This window comes from Hyalella azteca, unplaced genomic scaffold (genome assembly GCF_000764305.2).
Source record: "Hyalella azteca isolate HAZT.00-mixed unplaced genomic scaffold, Hazt_2.0.2 contig10293, whole genome shotgun sequence".
Taxonomy (NCBI): domain Eukaryota; kingdom Metazoa; phylum Arthropoda; class Malacostraca; order Amphipoda; family Hyalellidae; genus Hyalella; species Hyalella azteca.
The window spans coordinates 116,493-135,536 of NW_025940338.1; the positions used below are offsets into that span (position 1 = coordinate 116,493).

At 38.7% G+C, this 19,044-nt stretch overlaps 1 protein-coding gene and 1 long non-coding RNA gene across 2 annotated transcripts; both read left to right on the forward strand.

Moving 5' to 3' along the window:
* Positions 1 to 6,841: 6,841 nt before the first annotated feature.
* Positions 6,842 to 10,024, forward strand: LOC108678059. Its single transcript, XM_047882365.1, has 9 exons — positions 6,842 to 6,856; positions 7,159 to 7,294; positions 7,856 to 7,900; positions 8,146 to 8,319; positions 8,411 to 8,596; positions 9,002 to 9,100; positions 9,664 to 9,741; positions 9,907 to 9,962; positions 10,001 to 10,024. Exons 1-9 carry the CDS (start codon positions 6,842 to 6,844, stop codon positions 10,022 to 10,024), a joined length of 813 nt encoding a protein of 270 aa, XP_047738321.1.
* A 14-nt stretch (positions 10,025 to 10,038) lies between these two features.
* On the forward strand, positions 10,039 to 19,041 carry LOC125178499. Its single transcript, XR_007156921.1, has 3 exons — positions 10,039 to 10,102; positions 14,193 to 14,340; positions 18,951 to 19,041. It is a non-coding gene; the product is annotated as an uncharacterized LOC125178499 (long non-coding RNA).
* Positions 19,042 to 19,044: the final 3 nt, after the last annotated feature.

The window sequence follows — 19,044 nt, forward strand, 5'->3', positions numbered from 1 at the left end:
AAATGCACTATTGTGCTCGCCATGTCCGTCCGTGTGACTCCGTCTAGCTGTCCGTCTGTCTGTCTGCCCGTGACTTCACGTTTTTCGTCGACAAGAAAATGCGCTCTCAGTCACTCACTGCAGTGAGTACTGAGTTATATTTTTTGGTAATTCGGCCGCTCACGATGTCATTAATTGATCCGTAAGCTGCTATGTCATGGAGTTTTGAGCCTCCACTTCATCGTTGCCGCTCACATTGGAATAATTGCTGCCCTCGGACCTCCGCCAACTCTATACCGAGGTTTCAGCTCGGCAGATTTTGCGATTCACGCGTAAACTGTCACAACAAATTAATATTTTTATATTTGACTTTTGGAATGTCCATGATTTAGATCGCGGCGTACGTTAGATGAAACACCTATACAAAATCATGTGTTGAAAGAAGGTCTACAAAAATCATTGCACACGGGGTTATCCCTTGTGAATCAAGTCACGAAAAGTTCAAGAATCGGCAACAGGCCATGGGCCTATTTCTTCAATGACGACACTTGTATTCTATTTTATTCTATTCTATCGTGTGCTGCCTTAACCGAGGCCGTTAGCTTTGAACAAAAAATTAATTGACTCAAACTGCTTCGATGCAACAACTCACATGAATCCGACTAACGCTATTTATAGATGATTTGTGCAAATTTAAGTATTGATTTTATCTTACTACGAGTGATTTCATTTTGATCTGACTGAAGCCAGTTAGAACAACATTTTTATCTAGACGTGATATTTTGTCTTGGCAGTTGAAGCACTCTATCTACGAAGTATCATTTTCCATTTACTATGTAAGACATAAGTGAATTATTTGCTTCCTTGAATGTTAATATTTTATTCAGAAAACACCTGTAAATGCTGGTCACAGATCGGTATTATAATTTTCTTTTCGTATATTTTTATTTTTTGTTAATTTGTACTTCACATTTAAATAACGGTAAATTATATCATTTTATGAAATGTTGACATTTATCCTCTGCATGTATTGTAAAAGTTATCTATGTTGATAATTTCAAATAGCATCCACGATTGTTCTCGTATTACAACATGTTCAATACATTGAATTTAATTCCTTATCTTTTACTCCTTTCTAATTTTCATGGAAGCGGCTATTGTACTGATGGTACAGTAGACAGAACATGAGCTATGAGAGGTCGATATGAAAAGTTCGCTTTTTAAAATATCCCGAAGTAATAACTATTGTGGATACACGCTCGAACAGCCTCGATATATATGCGGTGCCAGGCTTCAAACTCACACGCTACCTCAAGTTACACAAACAAACCTTGACAGGTAAATACAAGGTAATTAAATAAAGAATTGTGTAATCTTTAATTATACAGTTCTTGGTAGCTTGTGAAAATATGTGAAATTACATATAAAATTATGTAAAATTACAAGATTATGAATACGAGTTTCAATACAGTTGAAGTTTATGTAAAGGTTTGTATTATAACCTCCACAGTCCACATGTGTGTTTTTATGAATATTAAATGAAATAAATTTTATGAAATTAAATGAATAACAGATCAGCAAATTGTGAACAACAAAATGGTACGGAGGAGAACATGAATATTCTCGAATGCATTGTAGCTCCTGTGCGTGTTTCTCTTATCTATGGTAGTTGCTGCATGTACAAGATACGAGGATTTATACGTATTGGTTTAATAAAACTGCATATTAAATCTACGAGAGCTATTAACTGCTACCAATAGCTACATCACGAAACCGGTCATGAACATTCGATCGCCCCCTGCAGTTCTAATCGTGCCGCTGTCTGTCGAGGTTCTTCAACCCCGGAGGTGAGTTCAGGTATGTGCAGTTACTGCCCTTCAACTAAACTGCCTTCCTGATACGATAATATGATCGACTATAATATTTGCGTGGTATATAATAATTATAATAATAATATAATTTGTATAAAATTTAGAAACTTAATTACGAGAGAATTACTGTACTTTTATGATTTAGATTTGTGCCAGAATTATATTTTACGAAGAATATATGCAAGGTACTCGTTCATTTTGATGTCAATAAAACATAGTATTGTAACAAGATAACAAAACCTCTTAAATAATATTCTGTCTAGACTGCAATCTTATTATAAAACTACTCTGAATTTTCTGAATCAAGGTTATTTAGACCACGGACGTTCTCTGACTGATCGACGTCTTTTTTTATGCACTCAGGACAGAGCGCTAAGTATTTATTCCTCGATAAAAAGCATCAATCAAATTTTTCATCGCCCAGGACCACAAAGACACAAATTCACGATGAGTTCGCCAGGGTCGCCGACCATGGAGGCCGAAGTTCACTTCGTGCGGAGCTCAAAAAATAAGAAATGGGCCATGTATCATGGATACCTGGGGTGAGTGCAGTCACTTTTCTTCCACACACATGGAAATTTAAAGAAAATTCACGCTGCATTTTTTTATTTCGATCATGATGAAGCACAGCAAAAACCCTTCATCTGGGGATTGACAGAATAAGCTTAATTTCTGATCGTAAATAATGCATCCTATTGATTTTCAGCCTTGTCATGTTAAAAAATTCCACATTGATGGCTGTAAACTCAATTAAATCCTGTCATTGATAAAGAGTCGAGTAAGTGCGTCGTGCCATTGTTCTACGTGTCAATCAGTTATGTCTTTGATGCGTGCTGCTTAAACAAACTACAGGAGTAACATAGGAGATCAAAGTGTATCAGTATTCTTCAATCTGTTCTTGAATTTAACTGAAATCGATTGATAATGAAAGCGTTAATTATCTTTTTTAAATTTGACATTTTTGATTCGCATTGAAATGACGATGTTTAGACTTGAAAGGCCAAAGTCGGGAAGAAATTGTAATTGTGAGGTATAATAACCAAACACTTTTCAAATTATGGTTTTCTTATTCTCTGAATTTTCAGGAGGGAAGGCGTGTAGGTATAAATCTATTCTCTTAACTGGTATTTAAATCGATTGCCATGAATCAAGCGAGTTGAATAACGAATAATAACGTTGATTGATTACTTACACACACGAAAATATAAAGAAATTTGTGCAGTTTTTAGCCTGGTTGTTCTGAACGACCGAACAACATAAAACATCCTTATTCTATTGACTTTTCCATTAGTATGTTAATGATAACTTGTATCTGGAAGGTGATGTACAGTGTCATTACTTACTCAAGGGTCAAGATTAAGGGCATAAATAATAACTAAATGAATCAGCAACACAAAATTAACTGATAAAGAGCTGCAAGGATATTTTAAGAACTGTCTTGATACAAAGAACCAAATGAGTACTAAGAACTACATTGGTACAAATAACTAAACGGGTAATGAGAAATACATGTGTATTAAAAACCACACGAGTGAGAAGAACTACATGGGTACCAATAATTGCTTGGGCACTGTTAGCTACCTGCATGGGTACTAAGAACTACATGGGTTCTAAGAACTGCATGAAAAATAAGAACTGCATGGATACTGAGAACTACAGGGGTCCTTAATTGAAATTACCAAATTTTAATGCCACTTATGCCTTGCATGACACTAAAAACTATGTGGTACTAATTAAGAACTGCTTAAGCGCTAAGAACTATTTGGGTCTAAGAACTACATGGTTAAGAATGAGCACCCATAGTCAGACGGTACGTGCTTTGAAATATTAAGTTATAATAAGAGTTTGCTGTGCTGATTTATAACGTTGCTTCAAATTTAGATTTATTACTCTCATTATGAGAGGCAAGAGGGCAGAATAGAGAATAATGGACACGAGATATTTTCCATGACACGAAATTAATCTCAAATGTATAGGCTTTCAAACATGTCATTTTGATGATCGTTATTCTGCATGCTCTGAAACTTAATCGAGTTATATCGCGAGATGTATTTTTTCTGAAGACTTGTTGACATGGAAGGGGAACCATGAAAAATATTATTCATCCATGCCATACCCACGTGGAATGGATTTTTGTTGTTCGTAACTTAGAATTAATAGAATTAACTACCTAAGAAATTAGAAAAAAGAACTGGTAGCATTCTATCATCGAGGAGTGCTGATTTCTTTGTTTAATTGATAGGAAAAAAGGCAATCCAGTCAGTCATACGCAATTCAAGCCTGGAATTTACTATGTTAGCTATAGAATTCCCGAAAAGTTATCATGTATCTATTGACTCATTGTATTTGATTGCAGTTTAATTGTCTGGATGGTCGATTTCCAGTGAAAAGATTCCATTCATATTTAATGAGTAATTATTATTTTTAAGTGAAAAAATATCGGAAAAGGCGAAAATATCGGACACATTTGCTCTATACATACGAATAAATTCGCACATTTGTTATAAAATGATTTTAGAAATAATTTGCGGCTTCAGTTTATAATAAAAAAAATTCTTTTTTTATTGACATTTAGCATCAATTTCATTTGATATCTAGTACTTAACGAAACATGTCTCAATCAGTAGATCTGTCAATGCAAGTTATAAATCTTTTGAAGAACGCAGCATTGATGCAGTGAAGAGAAAAGTCTTTAATTGGCTTCCTGATATATATATACCTCACTGTGCAATGATTAATTTGAACTAGATTATTGCTAAGATATCAAACTAAGCTGCTTTATCTAAAACAAATTCAACGTCCTTGGCGGTGTAGAAGCAATTTTGCCGATACGTTTAGGCGTTTCTTTAGGAAAATAAATGAAATTGGGGCTGGAATATGTTAATAGGCTAGATCAAAGCTCCAGCAATACGAGGAGATATAAGTAAAGACTTGGCGATATATGTTCCTCATGGCTAGAAACGGTTGATAGTTAACGAGGGAATATTGTTTTCTAGAAATAAACAGAAGTCGCGTTAAGCATGCATGTGCCTGAATATTTTGCATTGGCTGAGGTTAATCTGACTATTCTACAAAACCAAACGGACTATATGAGCATAGATACAGGAGCATTCTAGTTCTATTGACCCTTTCAAACACGATGTGAGTCAGAGATTCAGGAAAGTTAAGTCAGCCTAGGTTTCCTATCCACTTTATTTCAATAGTTGGAACTAAGTTCACGCAATGATAAAGCAATTTAAAATGAATGAATTATTTGTGTTTTTGTCAGCAAAATTTTGATTTGTGTTTAAGGCGCTTATCTATTCGTACAGGATGCGCCACAGAAACTTACTTATTTGAAAGGTCAATAAAAACAAAAGTACTTCAGTTATTGTTTTAAATTTTTTTTATTCGAGAAAACAGTATCCCAAATTTTTTTTCATACAGTTTTGAAAATTAAATCTCATGAATGACGGCCTCCATTGTGCATAAAAATATTCATATTAATATTAAATGTACAAAAATTTCCGCGGGTCACGGCAGCAATCATAATTGTCTTGCGAGCCCGGATGTCGAAGGTTTTGAAGCTATAAAACAAAGTCGCGTGCAGTATACGGAAAATATGATCAGGTAATATTTTCAATAATTTAATCGATGAATTCCTTCATATATAGCTCGAAGCAACCGATCCGCCGTGTGAAGGATAAATATATTGACAAATTTAAAGGAAGGTGACCAAAAATTGTGAGGTGATCGTGAGTTCCAGCCTTTCTTATTTTATTTGCAGACTCGCCTGAAAACCTGCAAAGCCTTCTGGTTCAAGACGCGCTTCATGCGTGTTCCGAGAATCGTGTGTTTGAAATCACACTCCACACTTTGTCCGCAAAATTACAATCTATTGGGGTTCTGCATTAAACGGCAATTTTAATATAAAATTTTATGTATTAATGTTATTAAAACTTAACAGAAGAATTATTGTAATTAAAACTTGAAGAACAATCAAGATCGTTTGATAATTTTAAGAGCGGTAAATTAATTGGAGTAATCAATTCTTTCTGTGGCAATAATTTTCTGATGCAAGGTTTTGAAGAAGTAAAAACTGTCTATTAATGATAACAATTAAGGCACTGGGATTTAATGTTGCCCTGGGATACAGTTGGCTATAGGCTGCAGAGTGACAATAAAGGTTGCTGCTATATATATATACGGGTCTCTTATAACTCTGGGTCTCGGGTAACCTGGGTTGCGGGTAGAAATGGGTCTCTAATCAATAACTCTGGGTCTCTGGTAACACTTGGTCGCGTATAGAAATGGGCTGTTGTGTACCAGTGGGTCGTGAATGGAACTGGGATTCAAGTAACACTGGGTCTTAGGTAACGCTGGGTCGTGCATGGGTAGCATTGAATCTCAGGTAGCTAATAATACCTGTAAGCATTATCGAATTATCATTTCAATAATACTTACAGGTATTATTGAGACATCATTTTCTGAAAGCCATTATGAGAAATTCGGCCATAATCCCTCTCGATCAGCAACGAAGATTCGTGGGAACAACCGCCGCCGGACTTCGACGCACTGGTCGAGCCAGAGAACCGCTGGACGCGTGTGAAGACCCGCACCAAAGAGTTCCTGGAAACTGTCACTTTGGATGGCATCGTGCAGACATGCGGGTGACTGGAAGCATTTTAGTGTATTATATGAATTTTATACAAAGACTACAGATTGACTGAAAGTTTTCGACCAAGGTCATTCGACCCATAAATGCCATGAATGTGCGACGAGTGTAACAGTAGGTACGTTGTTTCAGCGCCCGAAATTGGTTGCGTCGGCTGGTGTGGTTGACGTTCTTCATTATGTGCTCGGTGTACAGCCTCATGCAGTGCTACGACGTCTATAATGAGTACAGCAAGTACCCGAAAGCTGTGGCGGTTCAGGTGGGACGTTAAGAATATCTATACCTCAGGAACGCTTGGCAAATCTGTTGCATGCCGTGGCCCATTGCTACGCTGATCATGCCTGGGCTTCGAGTGTGTTAATAACAGGCAGCTATCAATCTACAATAAAGCACTTCCTCTGGAATTACTAATGAGAAAAAGTTGCAGGAGTAATTTTAAGAGTGGCTGAGTCAAATTCAGGTGGAGCTTGTTATATATTGGTGCTTAAAAGCTGTACTTCGAATTCGGCCGAAGCGAAGATAGAGCGGCTAATTTGCGTGCTCCCCAAGTCATGGTCAGCACCTGTGGCAGAGTCTGGTTCAAATCAAATTGTTAGGGGGCTGCGGGATGCCAGAATTGCCTACTGCTTGCCAAAATAAGCTTTATGATCTCAGCTTCAAACGGAGCGCCCGGCCCAGTTTCCAGCGGTGACTCTATGCAGCCTGAACCCCATCAACAACGAAGAGGCGCTCAGGAACGACTCCGTCTACGGCGCCTTCATCGAAGTCCAGGAACAGAACACTGTGGCTGGTGAACAATTTTGAAATTATTATTGATTATGATCAACCAATTATTCTCAAGAAACTAAAAAATCGATTTCATCCATATGAGAGTTAACATATAGATTATAGAAGAACACCTCTTACTTTCCTACACAATAATAATAATAACTACCTTAAGCCTATTTGCTTACTTCAGCCCCACCAATATATTATTTTATAATACTATAAGATTTGAATAAGGTTTATCAGCATTTATTGTAACTGTAACTTAAGTGGCTCTAAGTTGGTTAACTCTGAAAATAACACCCATGCAATACCCAATTCGAATATTTTGATGGAACGTCTGATGTGACTTTATCATCAAGCATTATCAAAGCAAGAAATGATCTGAATTTACCTCAATAGAAGTCAACTTCGTTATTTTCTGCGAATCTCTGTTAATTCATAATTTTTACTCACCTCTATCAAGTAAAAAAATCACTTACGGTACCAATTCTTGCTGATTTATATGCACTTTATTTTGAGTTATTTAAACCTGCAATTAGTTAAGAAGTTAATTGATTTATTTTCACCCTGAATTTGCTTTCAGAGTGTACCGGCCTTAAAAATGTCAGCGATGATCCACTGGCAGATGGTGAGAATGTTGATGTGGGAATGTTAACTCTTCATATAAGGGTAAATTTAATTGAAATTTTCGCGACGATTTTTTCATAATACCAAAATAAAATGTGTAAATTTTCTATTTTCATTGACCTACAGCCTACACATGCGTTTATATATGTTTGTGCGCGTGTTGATTGATACAAGGATCAGAAAGCTATTACTGTAAACAATGCCTTCATATGTTAAATTAACTGTATTTTCCGAATTGATTTACAGAAATATGCGAAGACTATTGCGACTTTGTGACAGTTAACGATTATGACGACATGAGCAACGGTACCCACAATGACAGCTCCACCACCTCGTTCTCGACTGGCACAGCGCAAGCATCCACAACAACATCAACGCCTCTCCTTTCGCAGACTCAGAGTTTAACTGCCGAGCTCGCAGGTAAAGTCAGATATCTTGCTGATTTAACAACTATTATTATTTATGCCTATTATAATTCTTCTTACTTAATCGAGTCATAATTAATCTTCAGACGAGTCTACGCTCATGCACATAGACGATGCGTTGATGCGGTTGAAGTGCAGCTTCATCTACCAGTATCAAATGAGGCACGAGTCCTTGCACATCTCCATATTTGCCACTGATAATGGCCCTGAAAGTTACGTCACCAGCGAACTGGTCAAAGAGGTTGGGGATCTACGATTTTGTCCGCAAATTGGTGAGTTGTTTCTTAACGGTCTTTGCATTTCATAATTCTCTTTGATATGTCCAATGAAGATTGGAGCCGAAGGCATTGAGGCCCCGTGATGAACTTGAAAAATTGGTTTGCGGGGTCAAGTTCATTGGCCATTATATATTCTGTCCATTTGCTGGTGTTGATTACTTTGTTCGAGATTTTGAAGTACATATGCTCTCTCTCAAAATTAGAACGACTTTATATCACTTGTGTTTCAGTCGCATCCATTTTACTGAAGATCAAATGAAAGTATCATGGAAAAATGTGTGCATACCTGCATGTTGCTAGGCCTTCGAAATATCCTGCGATGCTTTGGAATTACCTTGCAATTTTTTCTCTCTAATATGAACCTAACGCCGGACTCTCTCTTCCCATTGCATTTATTAGAGCAGTGGAATGCAAAGGCTGTCACCATTCGTTACAACCGAGCCTGTAAAAAAGAAGTTTATGAAGACGCTCTAGGAAACTACACTGGCATCAATACAGGTTGGTAGCCTGGTTGAATTCCACTTGGTTAGACTAGATATTGACTATATTCGATTTTCGTGTCCATTTTTCAAGAGAAATTTTGTAGAATTTCCAGAGAAATTTTTTTGCAAGAAATTATGCTTTCAATAATTATTAGTTGTAGCCCAAATTTATTTCTTTTTACGACGCTTCTCTTAAGCTTCACTTCTTGTTGTTTTTCTTGTTTGTTTGTCTGTCACAAATCTTTTAATCGATATTCAACACACTTCTACCTTCTATTCAATCGATCTGAAATTTTGCACACTTGCGTAAAGTCAGAGACTGTGCTTGAATCAAGGCTAAATAGAAGAGGCAGCCATTTCGCATCTGATTCATCTTTAATTCGAGAGGTGCAACCGAAACCGGAACGATATAGCCGCGCGTAAATTTTGACAGGGTCGTAGTTTATTGTCGGAACCACAGTTTATTGCTATGACATTTTTGAAAATAGTCATATCAATTTTTTTTATATGACATTTTTTTCGTAGTCCTTTAAGCAGAATAAGACTTGTTTCTGACTCGTGATTTGCAATGATGCGCAGTTTTCAAGGAGACCCGCATCAACCAGACTGAGCGAGTGGAGTTTTCCTGTGATCCCGGATGGTTGTACTCTTCTCAGGGTGAGTGAAATGCATTCGTTCTTTTCAAACTCAAATGAATTTGAAAACACATTGCGGTATTCCCTGAAAAACAGCATCGAAAAAATAATGTTGAAGATTTTGCCAAATTCATGTGGCTTTTGAATTCTGTGTATAAATGTGTATCTGGCCTTTCATAAATTTCAGATATATGGCTGGAATTGGAAAAAAATGAGATGACTGAGAAGCGACTAAATTCCCTCGTAAGCCGTAGCCGCACGAACGACTTGTCGGACCTCAGGGGGCGCTTCGCCCCCGACCGTGACGTGGCCGAGAAGACGGCGAGGAAGCGAGAAGACTTCATCCAAGTGTGCAGCATCGACAACGTCCATTGCAATTACAAGTAATTTTGCTATCATTAATAATGTTATTGCAAGTAATGTTGCATTTACAAGTAATGTTGCAATTACAAGTAATTTTGGGGTTTATATGTATTGTTGCAATTACAAGTTTGCCACTACGTGTATTGCTATGTTGCATTTTTTACAAATAGTGTGCGATTACAAGCACTGTTGCAGTAACAAGTACTGTTGCAATTACAGGTACTGCTGCAATTATTAGTAACGTTGCAATTGCAAGTAATGTTACAATTACAAGTAATGTTGCAATTACATGTTGTGAAGAATTTCTAACGAGAATCTTCTTTGGGTGGAATAATTTGACACGCGTTGAGTTACTTGCCTACGGTTTCTGGCGAAGTTAAAACATTTATTAAAACTAAACACTTTATGACGAAATATAAAACATAAATATATACACAATAATTGCTCAAACATAAAGGCCCGTTTCCACTACGGGACTGATTCTGAAGGATTGAGATTGGCCTGAGACCAATAAGCCACATGGCTGGACTTGAAAACTGGCGTGCGCGTTTCCACTACGTGCGTGTGCTGGGTGCTGGGATTGAGACTGACCGTCCGAGCTACCGCACTGGCGCACTCGCTGGCCTTTGAAGATAGATTAATGCTGCCGCTCTTGCTTTTACTAGCTGTTGTCACTATGCGCAGGAGGAAACAAAGATCTCTTTACCTAATAGCAGTTATGAAACGCAAGAATGGTTTCAAACTCCTCATTAACATAGTTTATCCGTGTAATAACATGCATTCACCAAGGGAATAAGAAAAAGCATTATCTTATTATACCTTTAATGTGTCGAGAAAATTAAATGTAATAAATACGTCACAATGTTTAACCATGTCTGGTTTTTGGTCTATAGATTTAGATAGGTATCATAGCATGCTTCACAAATGCTACTACTATTATTGGTTAATGTGTTTATTAACTATTTACTGTGTATACATACACTATAAGTACAATGAGATAATTAAGATTTTTTACTTGACGGACGAGTGAATCTATGTCAATAAACAGATAAAATCGGTCAATGAGAAGTTAGGAAGTACTATTTCCATTTTTCGATGTTCGTGGATGGATATAATTTCTCCAATTCTTTACTTATTTTCTCTAATTCTCAAGATTCTGTCTCTGTAAAAAAAGCTTTTTACTTGCCAGAAGCAAAGTGCCTCTCTATATAAATCGATAAGCCTTTCAGTGACATCTCTGCTCCAGTCTCCGTCGTGCGACATGGTCAGTTAAGCAAATGGCAGGCAATGGTGCGTCTATTGGAGCGCCCGCACAGCCCACAACCTTCTTGAACGAAAGTCACAGCGACACTGCCGATTGCCCGTCACGCAAGTCCAGTAAAAGATTGAACAGCGCTTGACTCCCCGTGACTCAAGTCTTGATGGTCCGGACTGCCTCAGACCGGACTGAAAAAGCCAGTTTTTCAATCGTCAGTCTCGCAAAGTCTCATAGTGGAAACGGGCCTTAAGTCACGTAAATAGCCTCGGTTATAGTGGCTAGACTTACCAAATTATTGAGCGAAAGTTTGGTTTATCTTACCAATAAAAGCTTTCATCGTACAATGACGGCCTATGCTAACCGCAACGCCCCAGTAAGTTACGCGTGCTGGAGAATAGGACGAATCTAAAATTGTACATCAAGCGCACATGAGAAAACCCTGCAACTATGTACTTTTGAAATTACAGGTACTGTTGCAATTACAAGTACTATTGCAATTACAGGTACTGTTGCAATTACAAGTACTATTGCAATTACAGGTACTGTTGCAATTACAGGTACTGTTGCAATTACAGGTACTGTTGCAATTACAAGTACTGATGCAATTACAGGTACTGTTGCAATTACAGGTACTGTTGCAATTACAAGTATTGTTGCAATTACAGGTACTGTTGCAATTACAAATACTGTTGCTATTACAGGTACTGGTGCAATTACGAGTAATGTTGCAATTACAAGTAATGTTGCAATTACAAGTAATGTTGCAATTACAAGTAATGTTGCAATTACATGTATTGTTGCAATTATTAGTAAAGTTGTTGTTACAAGTAATGTTACAATTACAAGCAGTGTTGTAATTACATGAATTGTTGCAATTACAAGTAATGTTGCAATTACAAGTAATGTTGCAAATACCTGTAATGTTGAAATTACGTAAGTAATGCTGCAATTACAAGTATATAGTGCCTTCTGAAAGCCAACTCTTACCTTGTTCGTTTCCTTCTTAAGATCTATTCACTACACCTTTTTGCTGCTGAAAGGGAGGGTCTACCTCAAAAATTGAACAGAATAATTTTTCGTTTTCTGATCTCACTTTGTACCTATAAAGTGGCACCTCTAACGCAACGAACTGCATGTATGTGTACACTTTAGTTTTTGCGTCGGGCAGTTTCTAACTTCGGAAAAAAACACATTTTTTACAATATGTAAACAGATTTCAGAAAAAAATTAATTTATAGATTATTATTAGCGTTAAACTTCACAGAAATAAGTCCTACAGCGCATGTTGCATGGTACCCTCATTGCGAGTAATCGTCTATGATGAAGTAGGAGATACAGTACCAAACTTTTTTTTTCCTTTTACCTTTTTTGAACCTGTTTTACTTTTTTGCCTCTCCTGGACAATTGAAAGTCCTATTTTACGACTTATTAAGTTAAAAATCTATTTCCTTTTCTGATTTATGAGCTACAAAATCGAGAGACATATCATTCGATTTGTAAAGCGAATATCTAGTAACTCTTGTAGCCCCTTTTCTGGTTTATACATTGTTTGGATTATATTGTACATAATCCCCCAAAAAAATGTGTACTATATATAATATATGTACATTGTAAAAACAACGGAGAATTTGGTGGAGGGGACAACAACACAATTCTTCTAAAAATAGCAGAAATAAATCAGGAAAAAGGCTTCTAGACTCACTAAATATTTGCATTACGTATTCTTTCAATGTTGTAGCAGGAAAACCAAAAGAGATTTTCTTTACATTTCACGTTTTCCTTCATTCTCTCATGAAAAGAATACGAACAAAATGTGCTTGTATTAGTCTTTCAAGATGATCGGTCAGTCAATAAAAAAGATTCTTTGGAGGGTACACTTTTTTTAATTTCTATCCTTATGTATTTCAGAAATATTTCAATTTCGGAACATTCTCCTTATTTTCATATCAATCTGCGAAAATTGGTTACAGATTTAAATTTTCGATTATACAGTAGACCACCGCCTTTATACGTACGTCCAGAGTGATTCATTTGCTTTTTTTAGTTTTGACCCCAGCGAATATAGGCTATGAGGCCATAGTAAGCGATCATTAAACTCCCTTCAATTTCGCGATCATTAAACTCCATTAAGAACTTTACCCATGCTCTATACTGATTGGTTCATTTTACCACCCGTTTGAATATCCAATCACTTAATAATAGCGAGTTGCTGTTTTGCGGTCTTCACTCTTTTTATGCCATCTGCACCAGTGTCTCCAAAAATGAAATTACTCATTCATATTTTTGAGCAATAAGAGCGAGACTCATCTACATTAACCAAAACGACCAACAAGAAAAATATTTAAGATGTCTCTCTTTCTGTTATCTAACAAAGCCAACTGCAATTGGAAGAAACTAAGAAACAATAATAACATTCTTTGTAACGTAAATGTTCGAATTACGTACATTGTTATCAATAATATTTGTTATTTTATATATACATAAAACTAACTTCAAATAGCTGTGTGTATAACTTTTTCACGTATAATTAAAGTGATTATTAATCGTGTAATTGATTAAAGGAATCATAGACCTTGCTTCTGCAGCTGATCAATCTGACAAAAATTGAAGATAGAGGCCTAAGAAACAATCATCCGGGAATTACTGTGATGCTCGATTTTCATGTTTTTTTCTAGGCACACAGAAAAACACAGTGACCATCACTGTCAGAGATTCTTCTCTTCGTCAGAGAATTCTAGAAAAACTATGGTCGTGATACCATACCATTTTATGGTATCATTAACGATTTTCGTTAGAGTTTGGGGTATAGTAATGGCAATAATGGCTTTTTAATTTCGCCTGGACATTTTCAGACTATTTCACCCGTACACGACGAAGGATATGGGAGTTTGCTACACGTTCAACAGCCCGCACCTCGTCAAAGAATCCAGCCCCAACGTCAGCATCGAAGACCGCAGAAAGAACTTCAAGCCCAGAGCTTCGTTCAAAACCGGACCGCAGGTCAGTGTTGAAGGGTGGACGTTTTTACGTTCAAAAATAAATTTAAGAACTTGAGTACAATAATTTACATCAACTTCTGTCTTCCATGTAATAAAACAGTTTTATTTGAATTTCAAATTTTACTCATCTGATCGAATAGAAATGGCTTTTACTTTACTTCTTAATGCTCATTCACTATTGTACATAAACGAATTAAACATAATTATAAATCAACATTATTAAGAAAATTGATTCAATTAATTCAACCGCAAATAATATTCGGCTTTAAGTTAAATTTATATTTTTTTAGTGTGAATTCTCAATATTCTATAACCGATTTTCATCAATTTAAAACATCATCCAGAAATTTTAATGAGAATTTCTGAGAAGAAAAGATTTTAGAAAGAAAACACAAACCATGCATATCGTATCAGCAGAAACCAAAGAAAAGAACTATTCTTCAGAGGAAATAAAACTAATAAACGTGGACATTACTTCAAGACAAAAAGGCATTTTTTATACAATCTCTTATCATGTGAAAGGATAAAGAAATTTTTAACGCAAGTTGCAGTATTCCTAAAAATACACATTTTTCATGAAACTGATCAATGCAAACCCTTGTTGTGTCCACCACCTTATACCAATGCTTTAATGAGTTTAATCCTTAGTGTTTGTTTCGGACGTAGCAGTCCCAGGCCACGATGGATAGCCGCCTCTGATTATCATTCATCCGCCCTCATTTAGGCCAGCTGATGCACGATGCTGCTGCTTGCTTCTCGCCGTCGGTAGTGGTGCAGGGCGGTCGATCAGGGATTGTGCCCAGGAACACGTCCAGTCGTCTCTTAAAGGTCTCCAGGGTGAACTCACCCTCTTGCAGATCCTTTGGTAGGACGTTAAACAGACTCGGCCTTGCCACGGAAAGGGATCCTTTCCGCAGGGATTGAAATCTGACCGCAGATCTGTTACGTAGTGGGGAGATCATGTACAGTCGTTACGGTATGATCCTCGTTACGGTATGTCTCAATCCTGAATGCCTGGCATTCGAAGTTTGGTGCAATCCCGGTCATCATTTCCCACGTGTACAGAATGACATACCTCTCCCATCTCCTCCGCAGTGTGTACAGACCCAGTCACTGTACCTCAGAGCCTCAAACTTGGTCCCTTTGAACTGTATGTTGTTCACTTGGGCCCAGTCATATATTGCAGAATGGACTTCTTGCAACCTCTCACAGTCTGTCTTGTCCATGATGGTCATTAGTATCCTGGTGTCGTCTGCAAATGACGATGCAGCGGCGTGGTTTACTGCCACATCTATGTGGGCGATGTGAACGAGGAAGAGGATTGGCAGAGTACCGTTCCTTGTGGTACTCCACTCTTCACCCTAGCCTCGCCCGATTTCGAGCCTCCAACAACGACAGCTTGCAGTTATTCTGTTAGGAAGCTGTGGAACCATGCCAGCAATTCACCTCCGACCCCAAGTAGTCTTAATTTTCTGAAGAGAACTCCATGGTCAACTTTGTCAAAAGCTTTCGTGAAGTCCAAAGACACCACGTCCGCCCTGGCCCCCTCCTTCAGAATGGCCAGGATTTGGTGGTGATGCTCCAGTAACTGATACAAGCAGGAGCGATTTCGCCTAAAACCGTGTTGCCTTCTGCTGAAAAGGTCAGCTTCCTCCATGTTCTGCACCAACCTTCTGGCAACAACCTTCTCAAATACTTTGATTACGTGTGAAGTTAATGTAACCGGCCTGTAATTTTGGGTTTTATCTCTTGCACCGCCTTTGTAGACTGGGGTTATTAGCCCTAATTTTCAGTAACTAGGAACGCTTCCTTCTCCTAATGAAGTTTTCCAGAGTAAAGTCGATGGGACCTTTAATGCACCTACAATGTTTTTCAGTAACACAACATGGACCCCATCTGGCCCGGGAGCTAAATAAGTCGTTTATTCTTGGATACTCCTTTCTAGATCCGGTGTTTCAAACTCAATGTTAATCAGCACCCGCCCCCTGGTAGGTCTTGAATGACTCTAATTGCGTTCCCCTATCTTGAGTATCGGGGTTTGCTGAATACTTTTTCAAACTGCATTCCTAGCAGTTTGCGCATTTCCTGGTCGTCTCCAATAAGGACATCGTTTTTTTCCAGAGCCCCCCACTGAGTCTCTGTAAATATTTGTAGAAATATTTGATATTCTCCTGAGCGGCAGCTACAGCTCGCGCCTTCGCAACTTGTTCAGGCTCGTGCGAGTCCTGCAACTGTCGTCAATTTTCTCCTTTAGATGTTCCCGCCTCCACCTCTTCATAATCTTGGAGGCCGCCGTTTGGCGGCCTCCAGGCGCCGTTTGGCGGCCTCCAATTCTTCATAATGTGCCGTTTGGGGTCGTTCTTCCCGGCGTGTGACGCGTGCATATCTGCAGTAATACTTCGCACAGCTTGTTGTACATTGATTCGGCATTTAAGTGCCACAGGCCTCCCAGGCTGTTCTTCGATGATGAAAATTTAGCCCAGCCGGACCTTCTCGAGATGTAGGTCTAGGCTGGTTTCCAATCCCAATTGTTGTTTCGACCACAACTAGTCGATGGTCTGAAAGTGCGGTCTCCTCAACACGAATACCAGCAACCAATTTTTCGTTGCTGGTGAAGAATAGATCCAGGATATTGTGTTCTCATGTTGGCACCAGCATCTGTTGACTTAGGAAGTGCTCCCTAGCGAATCGAAGTAGTTGTGTTGCCTGGGTTCCGTCCTGATCTCTGCGCCGTCCTAAACAGTCAAAGTGTGGCCATCGTATGAGTGGTAGATTAACATCTCCTGCAACCACAATACTTGGGGAGCGTTCACCCAAGTTGGCCACCTCTTTTTCTGTTCTCTCAAGGGTTTCATTGAATTTTTGCAGCGGGCAGTCAGGCGGTCGGTATACGATAGCTATGTACAATTGGAGATGGGAGGTGTGTATCAAAACATGTTCCACATATCCATTGGAGCCTAAAAGCATGGGAACTGTTTTTGCCGTGAGGGAGTTTCTGAGGTAGACTATAACACCTCCTTTTTTTCTCCCTTCTTTTCGGTCTACTCGGTAATGTTAAATTCTTTACATATCGATTTCTCAATCTTGGATATCTTCTCTTGGATGTAACTCGGTTAAGACAAGCGTGATTATTCTGCGGCCTGAGTCTAAGGTGATGAAACCGACAGGTATCTCGTTTGCAAGCTATATTTTTCATTGTATTCCAGCACAATTACAGGTGATAGTATGGGCAGTATTTCCCATTTTTTCATCCACGTTGGTTTTTGCTTCCAAATGTGGAAAATCTGTGACAAATCTTAGGGCGAGGAGACCTCCAGCTCAATCCTTTATTCTCCCGATCGCAATTTCCCTGAAGATAACTCCAGCTGATGTGTTTGTTACCCTTACCAGGAGGAATAGCAGCCGAGGCATTTAAATGACCTGTGGGAGTGAGAGTGCATGGTGTGGGAGAGGGGAAGGGTTTCTCCTTCCCCTTCCTTCTCTAGGCTGCGGTCAAGGGGTGGAGTGCGAGTAAAGGGAAAGTGAGCGGGTTACGATTTCGGAAAGCGTTGGAGCAGGCGGGGCAGAGGGAGTAGACGATGGCAACGCCTGGACACGCCGGCTGAGAGGAAACTTTAGGCTTACTTTGAGTCACTTCACTCATTAAAACTCCTTGCACAACTTCGACACATTCCTTGAACCACTCCTCATTCATTACACATTTTCTGCATATGAATGACGCCATCGTCTTTACATGACGCCATCGTCTTTACAAGTTGGGATACTGGGAGTAGAGAGCATTCAAAGTGACAAAGCAGGCTCATGAATCACATCGGAGCGCAAATTTACCGTAATTCAGTTTTAGGAAATTAAAGCCGAGGACAGCGATGCATTTACCCCGTAGTGGGCTCAGGTGGCTCGAGTTGATCGACTCCCGGCCCCGGGACGGAAGGAAGATTTTTGGCTGCGCATTATAAGTCGTCGTAGACTTTACCACCCAGAACTCAGAATTCATCCTAAGACCAAATATTATGCCACATCAATCAAAACTTCGACACATTCCTTGAACCACTCCTCATTATTTACACATTTTCTGCATATGAATGACGCCATCGTCTCTACATGACGCCATCGTCTTCTAAAGTTGGTATACGGTATACTGGGAGTAGAGAGCATTCAAAGTGACAGAGCAGGCTCAAGAATTACATCGGAGCGCAAATTTACCGTAATTCAGTTTTAGGAAATTTTAAGCCGAGGACAGCGATGCATTTACCCCTTCGTGGGCTCAGGTGGCTCGAGTTGATCGACTCCCGGCCCCGGGAAGATTTTTGGAAAAGATTTCCGGATTTGGGAAGATTTCCGGAAGATTTTTGGCTGCGCATTATAAGTCGTCGTGGACTTTATCACCCAGAACTCAGAATTCATCCTAAGACCAAATATTATGCCACATCAATCAACGCAAATGCACACTATTCATACAAATGTGCGTATACGAGTGAGAGTTCACTATTCATATTTTACTATTCGACATAGTTTATATAAAGCACTTGCCTTTTACCACGTTTCCAACTGGAATACCAAAAAACACGTTTTATTTAAAACTGCTGTTTTCCTTGACAACGACACGACCAGAGCGGCCTGAGCCTGACGCTGAACCTGCACGCGGCGAGCTACCTGTCGTTGCTGTCGCCCTGGTCGGGGCTGCGCGTGGTGCTGCATGAGCCTT